The sequence below is a fragment of the Manacus candei genome, unplaced genomic scaffold (assembly GCF_025592945.1).
Source record: "Manacus candei isolate 608988 ecotype Guabito, Panama unplaced genomic scaffold, ASM2559294v1 h1tg000025l, whole genome shotgun sequence".
NCBI classification, from domain to species: domain Eukaryota; kingdom Metazoa; phylum Chordata; class Aves; order Passeriformes; family Pipridae; genus Manacus; species Manacus candei.
The window spans coordinates 9,298,325-9,311,716 of NW_026138073.1; the positions used below are offsets into that span (position 1 = coordinate 9,298,325).

The 13,392-nt window shown below is 42.4% G+C and overlaps 1 protein-coding gene across 3 annotated transcripts in view; it reads left to right on the forward strand.

The window, feature by feature from the left end:
- The first annotated feature begins 185 nt into the window (after positions 1-185).
- ARIH2 (ariadne RBR E3 ubiquitin protein ligase 2) overlaps positions 186-13,392 on the forward strand; it is a 33,105-nt gene continuing 19,898 nt past the window's right edge. Inside the window, exons 1-2 of one of the 3 annotated variants that reach the window (XM_051788563.1) lie at positions 186-281; positions 4,053-4,400. In XM_051788563.1, coding sequence (XP_051644523.1) covers positions 4,152-4,400 — 249 coding nt within the window. In that variant the 5' untranslated portion in view covers positions 186-281; positions 4,053-4,151. Of the gene's footprint in view, positions 282-551; positions 667-4,052; positions 4,401-13,392 lie in introns of those variants that run through there. The other 2 variants (XM_051788562.1, XM_051788561.1) reach the window with 2 other exon arrangements.

Below are 13,392 nucleotides of genomic sequence, written 5' to 3' on the forward strand. Positions count from 1 at the left end.
AAGGGTCGCTCCCCGGCGTTGTCCCCGAGCGCTGTCCCCGAGCGCGGTCACCGGGCTCTGTCCCCGGGCGCTGTCACCGGCCGAGCCCGCGCCGGGGGCCGGCGCCGCTCCCGGGGGCGCGGGGCCGGTTCCCCCCGCCCGTCCGCAGTGGTTCGGCCGCTCCCCCCCCCGGCCCCGCGCAGTGGCCCGGCCCGGCCCCGCCCCGCCTGGCGGAGGTGACGCACCGGGCCGGCGGTTCCGGCGCGCAGGAGGAGCCCTGGGGCCGCTCCGCCGCCCGCCCGGTAAGTGCGGGGCCGTGCCGGGCCGGGGGTCCTGCTGGGGCCGGGGCCAGGGCCGAGGCCGAGGCCGAGCCCGGAGGGTGGGACACGCGGCCACCGCTCCGTGCCCAGCGCTGAGCTCCGCGCTCCGCCCGGGAGGAGCCGCAGCCCCGGCGCTCTCTGGCTCCTCGGAACTGTGCGGGGGCTGTGCGGGCTGTGCGGGGCTGTTCCCCCTCGGCTGCTCCCGCCAGGTTTTCCTGCGCTGCTCTCCCACGAGTCTGCAGCGCTCTGGCGGTGCGGGACAAGCGCGGGGTCTGGGCTCGCCCGCATTCCTAAAGAATGGAGCCGAGGTAATTTCTATGGGCTGGGCACCGCTCTGCCCGAGCCCGGAGTGCCGTGGGATACAGAGGTGCGTGAAACAACTGGTTAAAAGCTGTAGTAGGTTAGAAAGGGCGGGGATGAAATGAAATGGATTAGATGAGTTGGGAAGGACAAGGCAGTCGTGATAGTGTGAACCGAGACTGGAAAAGCAGGAGGAGAGTGTGGATGTTCACGAGGGAGTGTGATAGGGCTGCAAGGAGGTCCCTGCAGAGTCATCTGTTAGAAGAGGATGGGGGATGTTCTGGGTTCTCCATCTTGGGATGAAAAAAATCCTGTCTAAAAACTCAGTGGAGAAGGAACGGCGAGGTGTGCACTGCGTGTGCAAGGAGACAGCTGAGGGTGATCCACAGATTATGGGTTTGGGTGACAAAGAAGAAGATGCAATTAGCATTGTTAGCCAGCATGGAACTGGGGCTTGTGGACGATTTCAGGGAAAAGGGAGGGTGTCAGCCCTTTTAAAGGTTACAGGGATAAGTAGTTCAGTAGGCAGAATTGAGTTGCACTTTCTTTGTTTCAGATAAAGAGGTGAAAGAAGAAAAAGCCATCTTAAATGGCTGTGAGATGTCAACAGAAAAAGAGGATGAGCATCCTCCAAAGGACTTTCTAGAGGAATCCTACAGGGATAGGCACAGATGGAAAGAAATCAGAAAAGAGAGATGTAGTGGGACAAGGTATGAGGTGGGATGACATAATGCCACTGGTGGTGGCATATTTGAAGGCTTATTGTTGCAAAAGACCTTGTTAAGAATTGTGTTGCAAAGCAGGAATCAGGGAGAGGGCATCTCTGTTGGAGGTGATGGAGAGCAGAGAGTAGGGGTGAGTGTGTTCTGGAGCTTCTGCAAGAGGGGACTAAATTGTATCAGTGTTAGTGAAGATACAGAAGTATCTCAGACAAAGCTGGTAATGAAGGGCCTCATCCTCCCCTGGGTAGGAAAGCGATCTAAATATGGTTTAAAATTTTAGTGTCTGATCTTGGGGATTATAGTGATTATTTAATCTAAATACTCTTTGGTTTTTTGATCCTTTTACTTGAGCTTAACGTCTTTATTGTCTCAAAAGTTTGTGCTGTCAAGTATTAGCTTTGTCCTCTTTACTTTGTATTCAGAGTTTGCGATCTGAGCACTGGACTGAGTGTAGGTGAGGTGAGTTCTGTTCCTGGTTTTCCTAGTATCCTCCTTTACTTTGTCCTCAGAGCCTTCCCTCTCCCTTCACGTGTGTCCATGTGATTTTCAGTTAAGCTGGAAGTGAGCTCTTCCCTGGAGTGCTAGGGCAGGAGGCACAGAAGTCACCCAGTCTGCAGGCTGTTTTCTGCTTGATAGATCCATTTCCCCATTTGCCTGTGCAAAGCGTTCCTCTGTTTGTTCACAGAGCTGTGCTGGTGGCACAGAGGGATGTCTCTCCTCCAAGCTCTCCCCGGTGACTGGTGTGGAACTGGGAGGTACTGGGCAGGCCTTTTATTCCGCCTGGATATCTACAAACATCTCACTGCTTGGATGTGACTCGCCATGTGTTGGGATAGCAAATGGACCCAGTGTTTTGGTGGTTGTTTTTTTTTTTTTTTTCTCCAGAGTATGGGATGATCTGAGTGAGTTTGGGAAGTTCCCTGACCTGTGAAATTTGGTCAGGCTTTGTGATACTCTGAGGTTGGCTGAACAAAGCTGTTGCACACTGGGCTGTTGATGGCATGTTCACAGTGGGTTTAGAGTCTCAAATAAGTTATTCCTTTTAGCAGGTGAAGATCCATCACTTCTTTTATGCAAGAGATCAGTGTCAATACAGATTAAGCCCTGAACTGATGCATTAACTCTGAGTGGGGTAGAGAGAGGGACAATATAGGTTTACCTTGTGTCTGCCAAATCAGATTTCACATCTGTCTCCTTCCAATATGGAGAGACTGTGTGTCTGTTCCTCTGAAATGCTATGGAAAGCAGTGCTATAAATTATTTGTGTGCTCTGTGTGTTGTGGATAGCTAAGGAATCAAGAGGCAAATGAAAGGAATGAAGACCAGAATTCAGGGGATAATATAATTAGCTGCTAGCCTTCATCCTCTCTCACTGGAGGTTTGTATCTGCTGAAATCACTGCAGCCCCTCAAATTAATTGTACATCTCTTCCTGGTTATTCTCTGCTGCCTGGTCAGGTTACTGGAAACAGAAAACAAATTAGTTGAGGAAAAATAATGAAAATATATGGTTGAGATTTCCTGTGCTCTAAAGTCAGGATTCTCAAAGCTTTATTATGGTTTCCCCAGCAGCTACAAATTGCAGTACTGTGGGAATATATCTGAGTAGCAGAGCTAAGAACATAATAATGCAAAATGGGAACATGTATAAGGAACCAAATACATGGTGCCTGTGGAAAATAGAGCTTTGATTTTATGTGTATTTTTATATGTGAGATTTGGTTGCAGCATTAAGTATTCTGTATTTAATATAGTCTCTCTAAACTAAATAATTTGGTTAAATGGAAATTTATGACTAAATATGAGGTGACCAAAATTCAAGGTTGATTTTTTGCTTTACTGCTGAACCTTTTCAAACTCAAATTCACATGGTTTAGTTACACAAGCAGATTTGTAGTTCAGATAAGTATCAGATATGTAAATTTTCCAATACAAGGGAGAATCTATTAAAAAAAGTTAGCTGTTCTGATTCTTCTTGAATAGCAGCTGTCAACACTTAAGCATAAATTTCTATGTTCAGAAGGTAATAAGTGTGTATTGAGAAGGTAATAAAATGAGAGAATTGATTTTATTTTCCCCTTCAGATGTAAGGCCCAAGTCACATGGCATCCAGTAGAACCTACTGAAAGGGGTGAAATAATTCCACCATTTCTTTTGAGATGGTATTGCAGACTGTTAAACACATACACTGTGTCTATGTGAGACATCTCTACTTCTCTTATTTTCTAAAGTCCCACCTAATGACTGTGGTTCTGAAGCAATATGGACTTGCATAGGGCATCACAGGTTGCCTTTCTAGCTACTGTGGTCATAGTTGAGGGGTTGGTGTTTCTCCTGTTAATGAAATGCATAGGATGCTGTTCTGCAGCAGTTCAGGCTGTTGATAAAAAACTTTGTCATAAATTCAGTTGTATCTCTGAAAAGATCTGTAGTGAAGGTTATGCAGTCAGTCAGTTTGCAAGTGTCAGAAGTCTCGGGGCCAGCACTGGGGACTAGGATTCAATTTAATAACCCAATCTCCAAGGATTTTGGACCTTGCCTGTAAGACCAGCCTTGGCTTTGAAGGTGCAAAGAGTTGCAATGGATCCAAACCAGGGACGTGCACAGCAGAATCTTCTTTACCTGGGCCACTGGCTCAGCCCATTCATGGCTGTTTGATCACATATATGATGTTGACGTGGCCTCTCTTACAATTTCTTAGGCACAGAAAAAAATTGTTTTTCCTCCCTTAGGAAACAGATCTCAGATGAAATCAAAAGAACGATAAAGTTTGGAGGAAAAAAAAGAAGCTGCGGTCGCTTTCCTGGTCTGCAGTTTGGCAGGGCATTAAGATGTCCGTGGACATGAACAGCCAGGGCTCTGACAGCAATGAAGAGGATTATGACCCTAATTGCGAGGAGGAGGAAGAGGATGAGGATCCTGGGGATATTGAGGATTATTATGATGGGGTAGCTAACGACGTGGAGCAGCAGGGAGCAGATGCCTTTGATCCAGAGGAATATCAGTTCACCTGCTTGACTTACAAGGAGTCGGAGAGCACTCTGAATGAACACATGGCCAGCTTGGCTGCCACGTTAAAGGTGAGGAAAGGTTTCTGCATTAACACAGGTGTAAAACAAGTCTGCGACTGAACAGGCAAATGCTGAGAATACAGTTTGTTATAAAAGCTGTGGCAATATTACTGTTACGGGGGGTTGGAGGAGCATTGTTGAAGGTCCCTTGTTCAAAACTGACTCAAAGGTTTCCATTTGTTACATACTGGTTTTGGGGCCTGAAAAACCTTCCTTAATGAATATTGATTCTTTTTTTTTTTTTACAGAGCTGAGCTTCATGACCAAAATTCCTGAGTTATAACTCTGCATTAATACAGTGCAAAGAGGATATATAGGAAAAGAAACAAACCAAATCATAGATGGTGCACCTGTGTTTGAGGAGATAACTGACAAATAGGAAGACATGCTAAAACTTTGTCATTCTAGCAAAAACACCTTTCTTGGTTGTTTCTGAGAGAATAATTGTAGACTTTCAAAGACAGATCAGCTGTCATGCCAGGTATTAACCCTACTGTTGCAGTGACAGCAATTCAAGTACAATGAACTTGCCACCTCTTGTAGTGACTAGTTCATCACAGAAGAGCGACCCTCTGAGTCAGCTCCGTGGTGTTATAAGACTTTTGTGAAATTTTCTTTTTCTTTTTGTAACTGGTTACTGTACTGCACAACAGCCATAAGAGGAGATTCCCTCTCTGCCCTGTGTACTTCAGTCCCAGAGCAGGTCAGAGGAAAGCAGAGTTTTAAAACTTCTAGATGTTGACACTGGGTTGGAATTGCTGCTGCATCTACTTTCTAACAAGTCTCCTGGTGCTTATTCTGGACCAACTCCTGAAAGCAGGACAGGTGACTGCAGCGTGTAAAAAACCCAAAAAACCCCATACTGGATAGGTTTTGATTCCAGTTAATTTTATCTGAATCAAACATAATATAAAAATGAGAGGAATCTCATGATCTTTATTTTCATATCAGTGTCCTGGAGAAACAGTATAACCATAAAACCTGAGGACTATGAACCCATAAACAATAGGCTCTACATGGCACTCATAATTTGTCCATTTTGTGATCTGTTGTGCTTGTTCACAGAATGTAGCACCTCAGAAAATGAAGTTTTACTTTTTCTTGCTGTTAAACTTGTGTCTGTAATTACTTCAAAATGTGCGGTTTGAGCTCTGAATGCCTGCAGTTCCCTACTGATTGTCAGAAAAGGGAGGCAACAGGAGAGTACAAATGAGAATAGTTGGTCAGCACTTCTGATCCAGCTGCCAGTTGCTCTTGGTTCTTGGAGATTAAGTAAAGATTTAGAACAGCTTTTCTGCTCCTGACTGTTTGCCTTCACATGGAGCACCCTTCAAAGAGGTAACCCCTGCCATATTGTTCTCTTGAATTAAATTACCAAAAGCAATACTTTTAGTCTTTAAAATCAGGCCTCCAAAGTTAAAATAAACTTTCCAAGAGTTCTGAAGGTCTCATTGAGCAAATATAGCTGCCCAGATAATACCAACCTGCTAGCTCAAATCTCACCCCAAATACGACCTCAGGAGAGAATATTTTAGATGCCTTTTATATCAAGAATATGCCTGCATATTTACTTTTAAAATGAACTGCTACACATTTTGCTTTGTGCATGAGAAGATGAATTTAAATTTTGGGTAGAAACTTGAAAAGCTGTAATCTTGTAAACCACACACAAAGGCTTTAGCTGTTGATGTGCCACATTAACTCTCTGTTCTCTAGCAACAGTTGTGCAATAATTGCACTTTTCTTGGAAATCTGTTGTGTATCTGCAGCACTTACCTTTTGTTTCCTGGCATACTTTCTTACAATACTTCAGCAACCCTGTCTCTTTCTTCCCCTCTACCCCAAGGAAACTTGTGATTTTGTTAGTTTTCTGAGTAAAAACAATTAGTGTTGAATTAGCAAGTACTGAGAAGAAGGAAATGGAATAGAGCATGTTGATCTATTTGTTATCATTATTTTCCATGAACTTAATGGATACAAGTAAAAAGGGGCAGACTTGTCTAAGAACTTTATTAACTTCCTTTTTCTCTTAATTTGCTTGAGCTCCAAGAACTATGTTTTCTTTTTAGACTATCTTTCACAATGTCTTGGGTTTTCTTGTATAGTGATGATTTTTTTTTTTTTTGGAGCCTCTAATTAATTTTGTTGATTTCACCTCCTTTACTTTTTTAATAGGCACTGAATGTGGAGGACATGATATCTGAGAGATTTGCTATCGCAAGAAATTGGCAGATTGATACGATTCCCTAAAGCAAAGAAAAAATAAATGCAATAAATGGCTCAAAGCCATGTTTGAATGTTCTGCCACTGTGTTGCCATTAGGTGATTCACTTTCTGAAGGCTAAATTGGAGGGAGGGGGATTGTGTCGAGTGTGGTTTTGCTCTGTGATATATTGACTACGCACTTTAAAGACCAGAAATAGGATTTCGGAGCTTTAAGTCTTCATACTTGCAATCTGTGCAGTTCTTGGCTAATAGCAGTCTGAATAAATAGTATTTTATTTACTCTGCTCATTAACCCTCAATGTTTGGTTTTCAGACTGTTTTGTTCAGCTATTTCAGACTGATTGTTGAATTCCTGTTATTTAAAAGCATTGAGGTAAAGGGCGATCCTTCTTGGAAATGTTGGCTACCTGCTTTCATTCCCTGTGAGTCACAGCTGACCTTGTTCTCACTCCTGCTGAAGGCAGAGAACTGAACGAACCTTGCATTGGCTGGTTGACTTCAGGTCAGGTGTGAACACCCTGTGAATGTTTAAAATTTGCATGGAACACTGAAAGAGAAACTCTTCAACAAAATGCTTGTGCTGTATCTACCCCAACAAGAGACAAAATTCAGTTAAAATCTGAAGTCTGATAAAAGCATGAGACCCTGCATGTAGGTAGATGGATATCCTTGTATCTTTTACTGTCATAGGAAACTTACCCTGAATTCTTCTGACTTGCTTTTTATCAGGTGGGGAATTCTGAATAGGAAAATTAGTGCAAGCAAGGTAGCAGTAGACTAAACGAGCTGCATGGCAGGCCTACAACTACAGTAGTGGTTATCCCAGCACCATATAGAAGCTAGAGGGACTTTGTAAGTGTTACTCTGAAAGTTTCTCCTTGTTTTGGTCTTAATAAGTACTGCAAGTTAATTGGTTTTAAAGGAAAATAAGCTGAAATCTTTGCTCCTTGGTTAGTGCAGTTAATCTAAAGGTCTGTGGAGGGTTCAGTTAATACCCTGACTAAAATTAGGACAGGCTATCTGTGTTGAAACATGCCAGCTGAAAATCTCAGACTAGTACCCAAAACTGTGGTTCTCTGACCAAAGGGCCTGTGAATTGAAGTAGATAATTTTTAATTCCTCAAAAGGTCACTTGACCACGGTCAACACTCGTGAAGGACAATGCTCTTGAAAGCAGAGTGGCCTGTATTGCCTACAGACCAGCAAAGGGATTTACAGTTTTAAAAAACAAAATAGAAGATACAGTATCTTTCAAAAGTAATGAATTAAAATTGTATAGTAATAAGTTTATTTTTAAGATAACTCTTGTCATTGAGCGATTGTGGGTCCTGGAGTGGCATATCAGTAGATGCAAACAGTGCGATACTCAGCAGTGATACAAACAAAGTTGACCTTGTCACTGACAAGCAATTAAATGTGTGATGAGGTCATATTGTTTTTGTTTGTGAATGACACTTCCTGGCTCTGCCGAGGGTCCCCATACCAGTCTGCAGTGTCTGTGATGCTTCAGATAAGTGGCAGTAGTTTGTCTGTTTCAGTGATGAGATGGATCTTTCTAGTGTTTACAATTTTTTTTTAACGTGTGGTATAAACCACCAGATAAAAAATTGCAATTAGAATTTATGAAAAAAATGTTACCTTAATTTTAGGTCAAGCTGATTGTCGGTCATGAGGAAGCTATGATATTTCTGCACATCTAGCAAGGAAAGATAGTTGTGTTGTTTTACAGACAATTGATACTGATGTAGCCTTTCCACTAAAACCAAAGGAATTGTAAGACTGAAGAACTTATAATTTTCACTTCACTGATGTGAGTAATCTGCTAATATTTACCAGACAGCAAAAAGCTTACTTCCCTTGCTTGTTGAAACAACAGCTTATGATGTGGGATTTTTTAGCCCTGTCCCTTGAATAATAAATCTTGATAGATGCAAAAAATATTTGATATCATGACATAATTCTGAATCTATTAATTCATGTTATCACTACTGTTCTTACAGAGATAAACCAGCTTTCATATACTCTTGCTCACTGTACTGACATTACGTCTCTTAGTGCAACCAAATTCGTATTTGCTCGTAAAAACACAGCCCTCAGAGACTGCTCCACACACTCAAATTGCGCTGACACAGAACAGTTAGTTTGTAGAGCTGCCTGGTGAATGCTGGCAGTGCTCCTTTTCAAATACCATCTTCAGCAGATCCAGAGTCATGTGTGTGGGGACTGGCAGCCTGTGTGAGCGGCTCTTCCCGAAGGAGCCAGCGCTCGCCTAACGCATGTTCCGTGTGGTCACAAACCGTCTGTAAAGAGCCAGATGTGAGGACACAGATGTGCATGTGTGCCTCGCTGTATCACTGTGCAAACCCTGACCCAGAGTGTGCTGTTGGGTGCTGCTTATCTGAACAAACCTGCAGTGCTGCATAGTCATCCTTTTGGATGCCATAATGACTTCGTGAAACTTTACGTGACATTAAATGACAGTATTAAAACCTGGCTGTGCCAAAGTACCTCAGGTACAGGAGAGGGTTTCAAGCCCCTTTAAGTATTAAAATGCATGTACATAAGAACAGAGTTTCAGAAATTTATGTTCAAAGTTGAAGTCCATAAGAACCAACATTGGTAAGTATTAGTAAGCAGTAAATATTTCAGGATCATGCATTATAAATGGTAGAACCTGATAGGCGATTTTGACTTCTCCACAGAACCCCTGTGGTGCTGTTTGGCAATGATAATTTTGAAGTACCCTTAAACCCTAGATTAGTCAGGACTTGCAGGTTTATATCTATACTGTGTTCTGTGTTTTAATACCAAGCCAACATTAGGTGGGACTTCCACCCTGAAGCTGTAACCCTTAGGAACATTCATGTTTGAGACATACCTTTGTCCTTTACCTGTTTTTGTTTCCAAACAAAAGGATCCTGGAAGTTCTGCTATGAGAAAGCTGTGTTGTTGCTTATCAGATCCACAGTGCCAATATTTCAGTAGAATCAGGAGGACATGAATGTGTCTGTAACTCTCAACAGTGTGAAGTTTTTTTGGCTCACAAAGGTGTTTTTGTTTTTTAAAAGTAACTTCTGTAGACTTGTGAACAGGATAAAAGAGCTGGCTGGAGAGTCTAGACCTTGCAACCTTTGACAACTTCACGGAGTCATTTGAGGAGAGAAATCAGTTTTGTTACTGCCCAGGACTGCTGAAATTCTCAACTTGATTGGCAAAATGAGCTACAAATGTGGAGGGTGATTATAACCCACACATTTCTTTGTGATTCACACCTTAAGTGTATCTTACAGCCAGTATGACTCTGCAGTGAGCAAAAAAAACTGCTCGCAGCTGTTGATGAGTATGATCTTGGTGGGAGGTAGAGGCAAGACACAAGTCATTATAAAAATGCCAAAACAATCTTTCAGTAACTGCTTCATGTTGCAGGCTTGCAGCTGGACAACATGATCACAGGAGCAACATGAAGCAGCTGAACACATTGCCAAATTTGTGCTGTGCCTATTAAGGATGGTGCAGCAGAAACGAGCTGTGTTGAGCACTGTGAAACAGTGTTTTACAAAGCAGATGTTCCTCCTCTTTGTCTTTCTATAACAACAGGAAAATGCCCTTAGAAGTTGGTGTTGTCAAGTAAAGGACTATGTTATTTAGAACTGAACATGGATTACTCACTGCAGAGTTACCAAAGCCCTGCTCCACTGTGGCTGTGAGCACACACCAGTGCTGCCCAGTTTGGGTTGGCTGCCCAGTGTTCTGAGCCACTGGTCATGACTATGTGGATTGGGGTTATTACCTGACCTTCGCTTCCTCCCTGTGCATGCTCCACATCATCCTTTGTCAGCCAGAAGGAATTGTCCACTTCTCCTGTGTTTTGTTGGGAAAGCACCTCGACAGGGGCTGTGCAGTGGGGTTTGGCAGCGCTCAGGGAGCACAGGGCAGTGTGAGCTGGGCACTGATGCTCTCACACTGTGTCAAACTAGAAAAAATAACTGCAGTGAGGACTGCTGGGGAGTCTCGTGTCAATCTTATATCTGTGTGCTGTCTTACAGCTTTCTTGCTGCATTTCTTTCGCTCTAAATCCCTCAAAGAAGGAATCTCGTAGCTGTTTTGTAATAATGCCTTCTGGCATACCAGTTTGCTTAAGTGTTTCTTTTCTTTTAATATTTGTTTCTGAATTTTCCCAGGAAGAATAGCCTAACAGCTTGAGAAATACGTATGTTGAGATTTCCTAGCTGAGTCCTACTGATCCTGTTTGTTGGCAGCTGCAGCTGAAATTGTTGCTGTCCTGTGTAGGAGAGCAGATGGATTAAAACAATGTGTAAGTGTGGAGAAGGAGCTAGAATTTAACCCCAGATCCCCTTTCTTCAGTATGTGGCCAACTAGGTCATGCACTGACAGCTTCACAACCATGGTGTAACACCAGCAGTATTTGTCATTGCCAAACTGCACTCTGCCTCCTAAATATGCATCTAATCTTGCAGACTGATACCAGGTCTCTGCATGCCAGCAGGTGAGTGACAGGGAACAGATTAAAACCCTGTGATGAAGCAGAGCTCGTGTAGTGCTGTTTGTCAAGACCTTTCCGTGGTACTGAGAGTGCAGCCACAGACTCTAAATCACACTTCTTTCCCTGGTGCAGCCTGCAGTCTGTAATCAGGAGAGGGCCTGAAATGTCAGACAAATTGTAATCAATCCTATGTGTGACCTAAAGGTGGATGGCTTTTTCTCACTTTTTTTTTTATTTTGACTGAACCCAAGAAAGAATGCGGGGATGTGATTTTGTACTAACTTTGTCAATTTTTCCTGATAAATGAAATAAATTTAAGTTCAATTTTGAGAACTACCTTCCTATGCTCAGAAACCTGTAACAGATATGGAAGACTTTGCTATAAGACTTTGAACGCTTGGGGTATTTGTGGCAGGTGATGTGAATCACATCTCAAGCCCCTGCAACCTCCTGAGCTTTTCTACTAGGATTGCATTTTGGAATTCTGCTTAAAAGAGAGGTAGATCAAAGCAAAGGAGAAAATGTGGTCCAAAAAAAACTTTTGGTTGCCCTTTTATTTTTTTATTAATTCCTTATATTTTTGCAATTTTCTGAGAAATCCTCCAGTAAAAACAGGGCAGTCGTGTAGTTTTTCCAATGGGATGTGAAGGGGGTCAGATCTACTTTCCCCAAGAGAAAGGAGTGTAAAGTAGAATTTTTTCCATTTGTGGGTCACTTTCCTTACCTCAGTATCCTGAAGGAAAGCGTGTCTGAAAGGATTTTTTTCTTCAGCGAAATTACTCAATACAAATTATGGTTTCTCTTTAAGGTGTTACTTTACCGCCAGCTCAGTTCAGTCTCTATTTTACCGTAGTTTCTCACCAACAGAAACAGTTTCAGAGGCTTTTGCTCTGTGTGTTTTTACTGTTGTAAAGAATTTCAGTGTGTTTTTAGAGGTTTTGATGCAATGCACAAACTAATAACTTTTGAAGTTCATCCTTTCCTTGCAGAACTCACAAAAACTATTTGTGGATTAAAACAAATGCTTCTCAAGATTAATCCTATTTGCTTAAAGCTTTTTGTATAAAAACCTTTGATTAGGCAAAATACAAGAAATGGAAACTACATTTCTTTATGCCAGGTTTGTGTTCCTCTTGGCCAGACATTTCAGTGCAACCCTGATCTAACAGGAATTGTCAGCTTGGTGCAAAGCCATGGGATGTCAGCTCCAACCAGATCCTATCATCTCCAACTCATTCTGAATTGAATCTCTTTGAGAATCACGTGATGATCATTGTTTTAAATTCCTGATACTATATCTCTGCAAAAGTGAGGATTGAAACACACCTCCAAAAAATAGGCCATCCCTTTGAGAAAAGTGAAATGAACTCCTGAGATATGCATGTGACATAAATATGCATGAGCAATTTCTGTAGAATGTAAACTGTACAAAAGACAGTGGTTTTTTAGCTTTTAGGAAACATTTCTGTGTGAATTAACAACTGTCAAAGTGGCATGGTTGAAAAGATTTTCCTGCTGTAGAGAGATGAAGCTTCGACTCTTCAAACAACTTGGCTTATCTGGAGAACCAAGTTGAGACACAGTTGTTTTAGAGCCCTCTAAACTCAGCAGAGTACCTGCAGAGATTCTTTACAAATTCTTTTGATATTGTCTTGTCTTAAAGAGTGCCAGACTCTTTTCACACTTCAGAAGTGTGAGAGTTTTGCTTATCTTGGAGGGTAAAGAACCCAGGAGACAAACAGAGATAGAAATAATAATGACAAAAAAAAGCCTGTGCAAAAAACCCGTGTGCTACTCTAGAAAATGGATAGATGTGTGTTTGATGCGATGGCATCACTACTTTATTCTACTTTCGGAATCTAATTTTGTCCAGCACTATGTAAAATTTTCAGACTTTTTTTACAACTCCTATAGAGTCTTTTCCTTGTGCAGAGCAGCCTCCTCTTGGCACCCTTGCTGTGTGCATAGGCACTGTGCCCCTTTTCCAGTGCACTGATCAACATTAGTGTTTGGTGCCCATTTCTGGCAATCAACAGCCCTCTATCACTGGTTAGTTAGAGTTAAGCTGGTGGAAATTTGGAAGAGGCTTCTGAGGTGATCAAGTTCCTGTTTTAAAACAAAGCTGGAAATTGCAGATTGGATGAGATTCGCTCCATTCAGCTTTGCTGCCATATCATGAAGAAAGAAGCCTGGTCTTCACTTGGAAATTTTCCAGATTCACATTGGGACTGAGCTGATCTTTAATATCAAAGTTTCAAGCTGGTGGGGGGG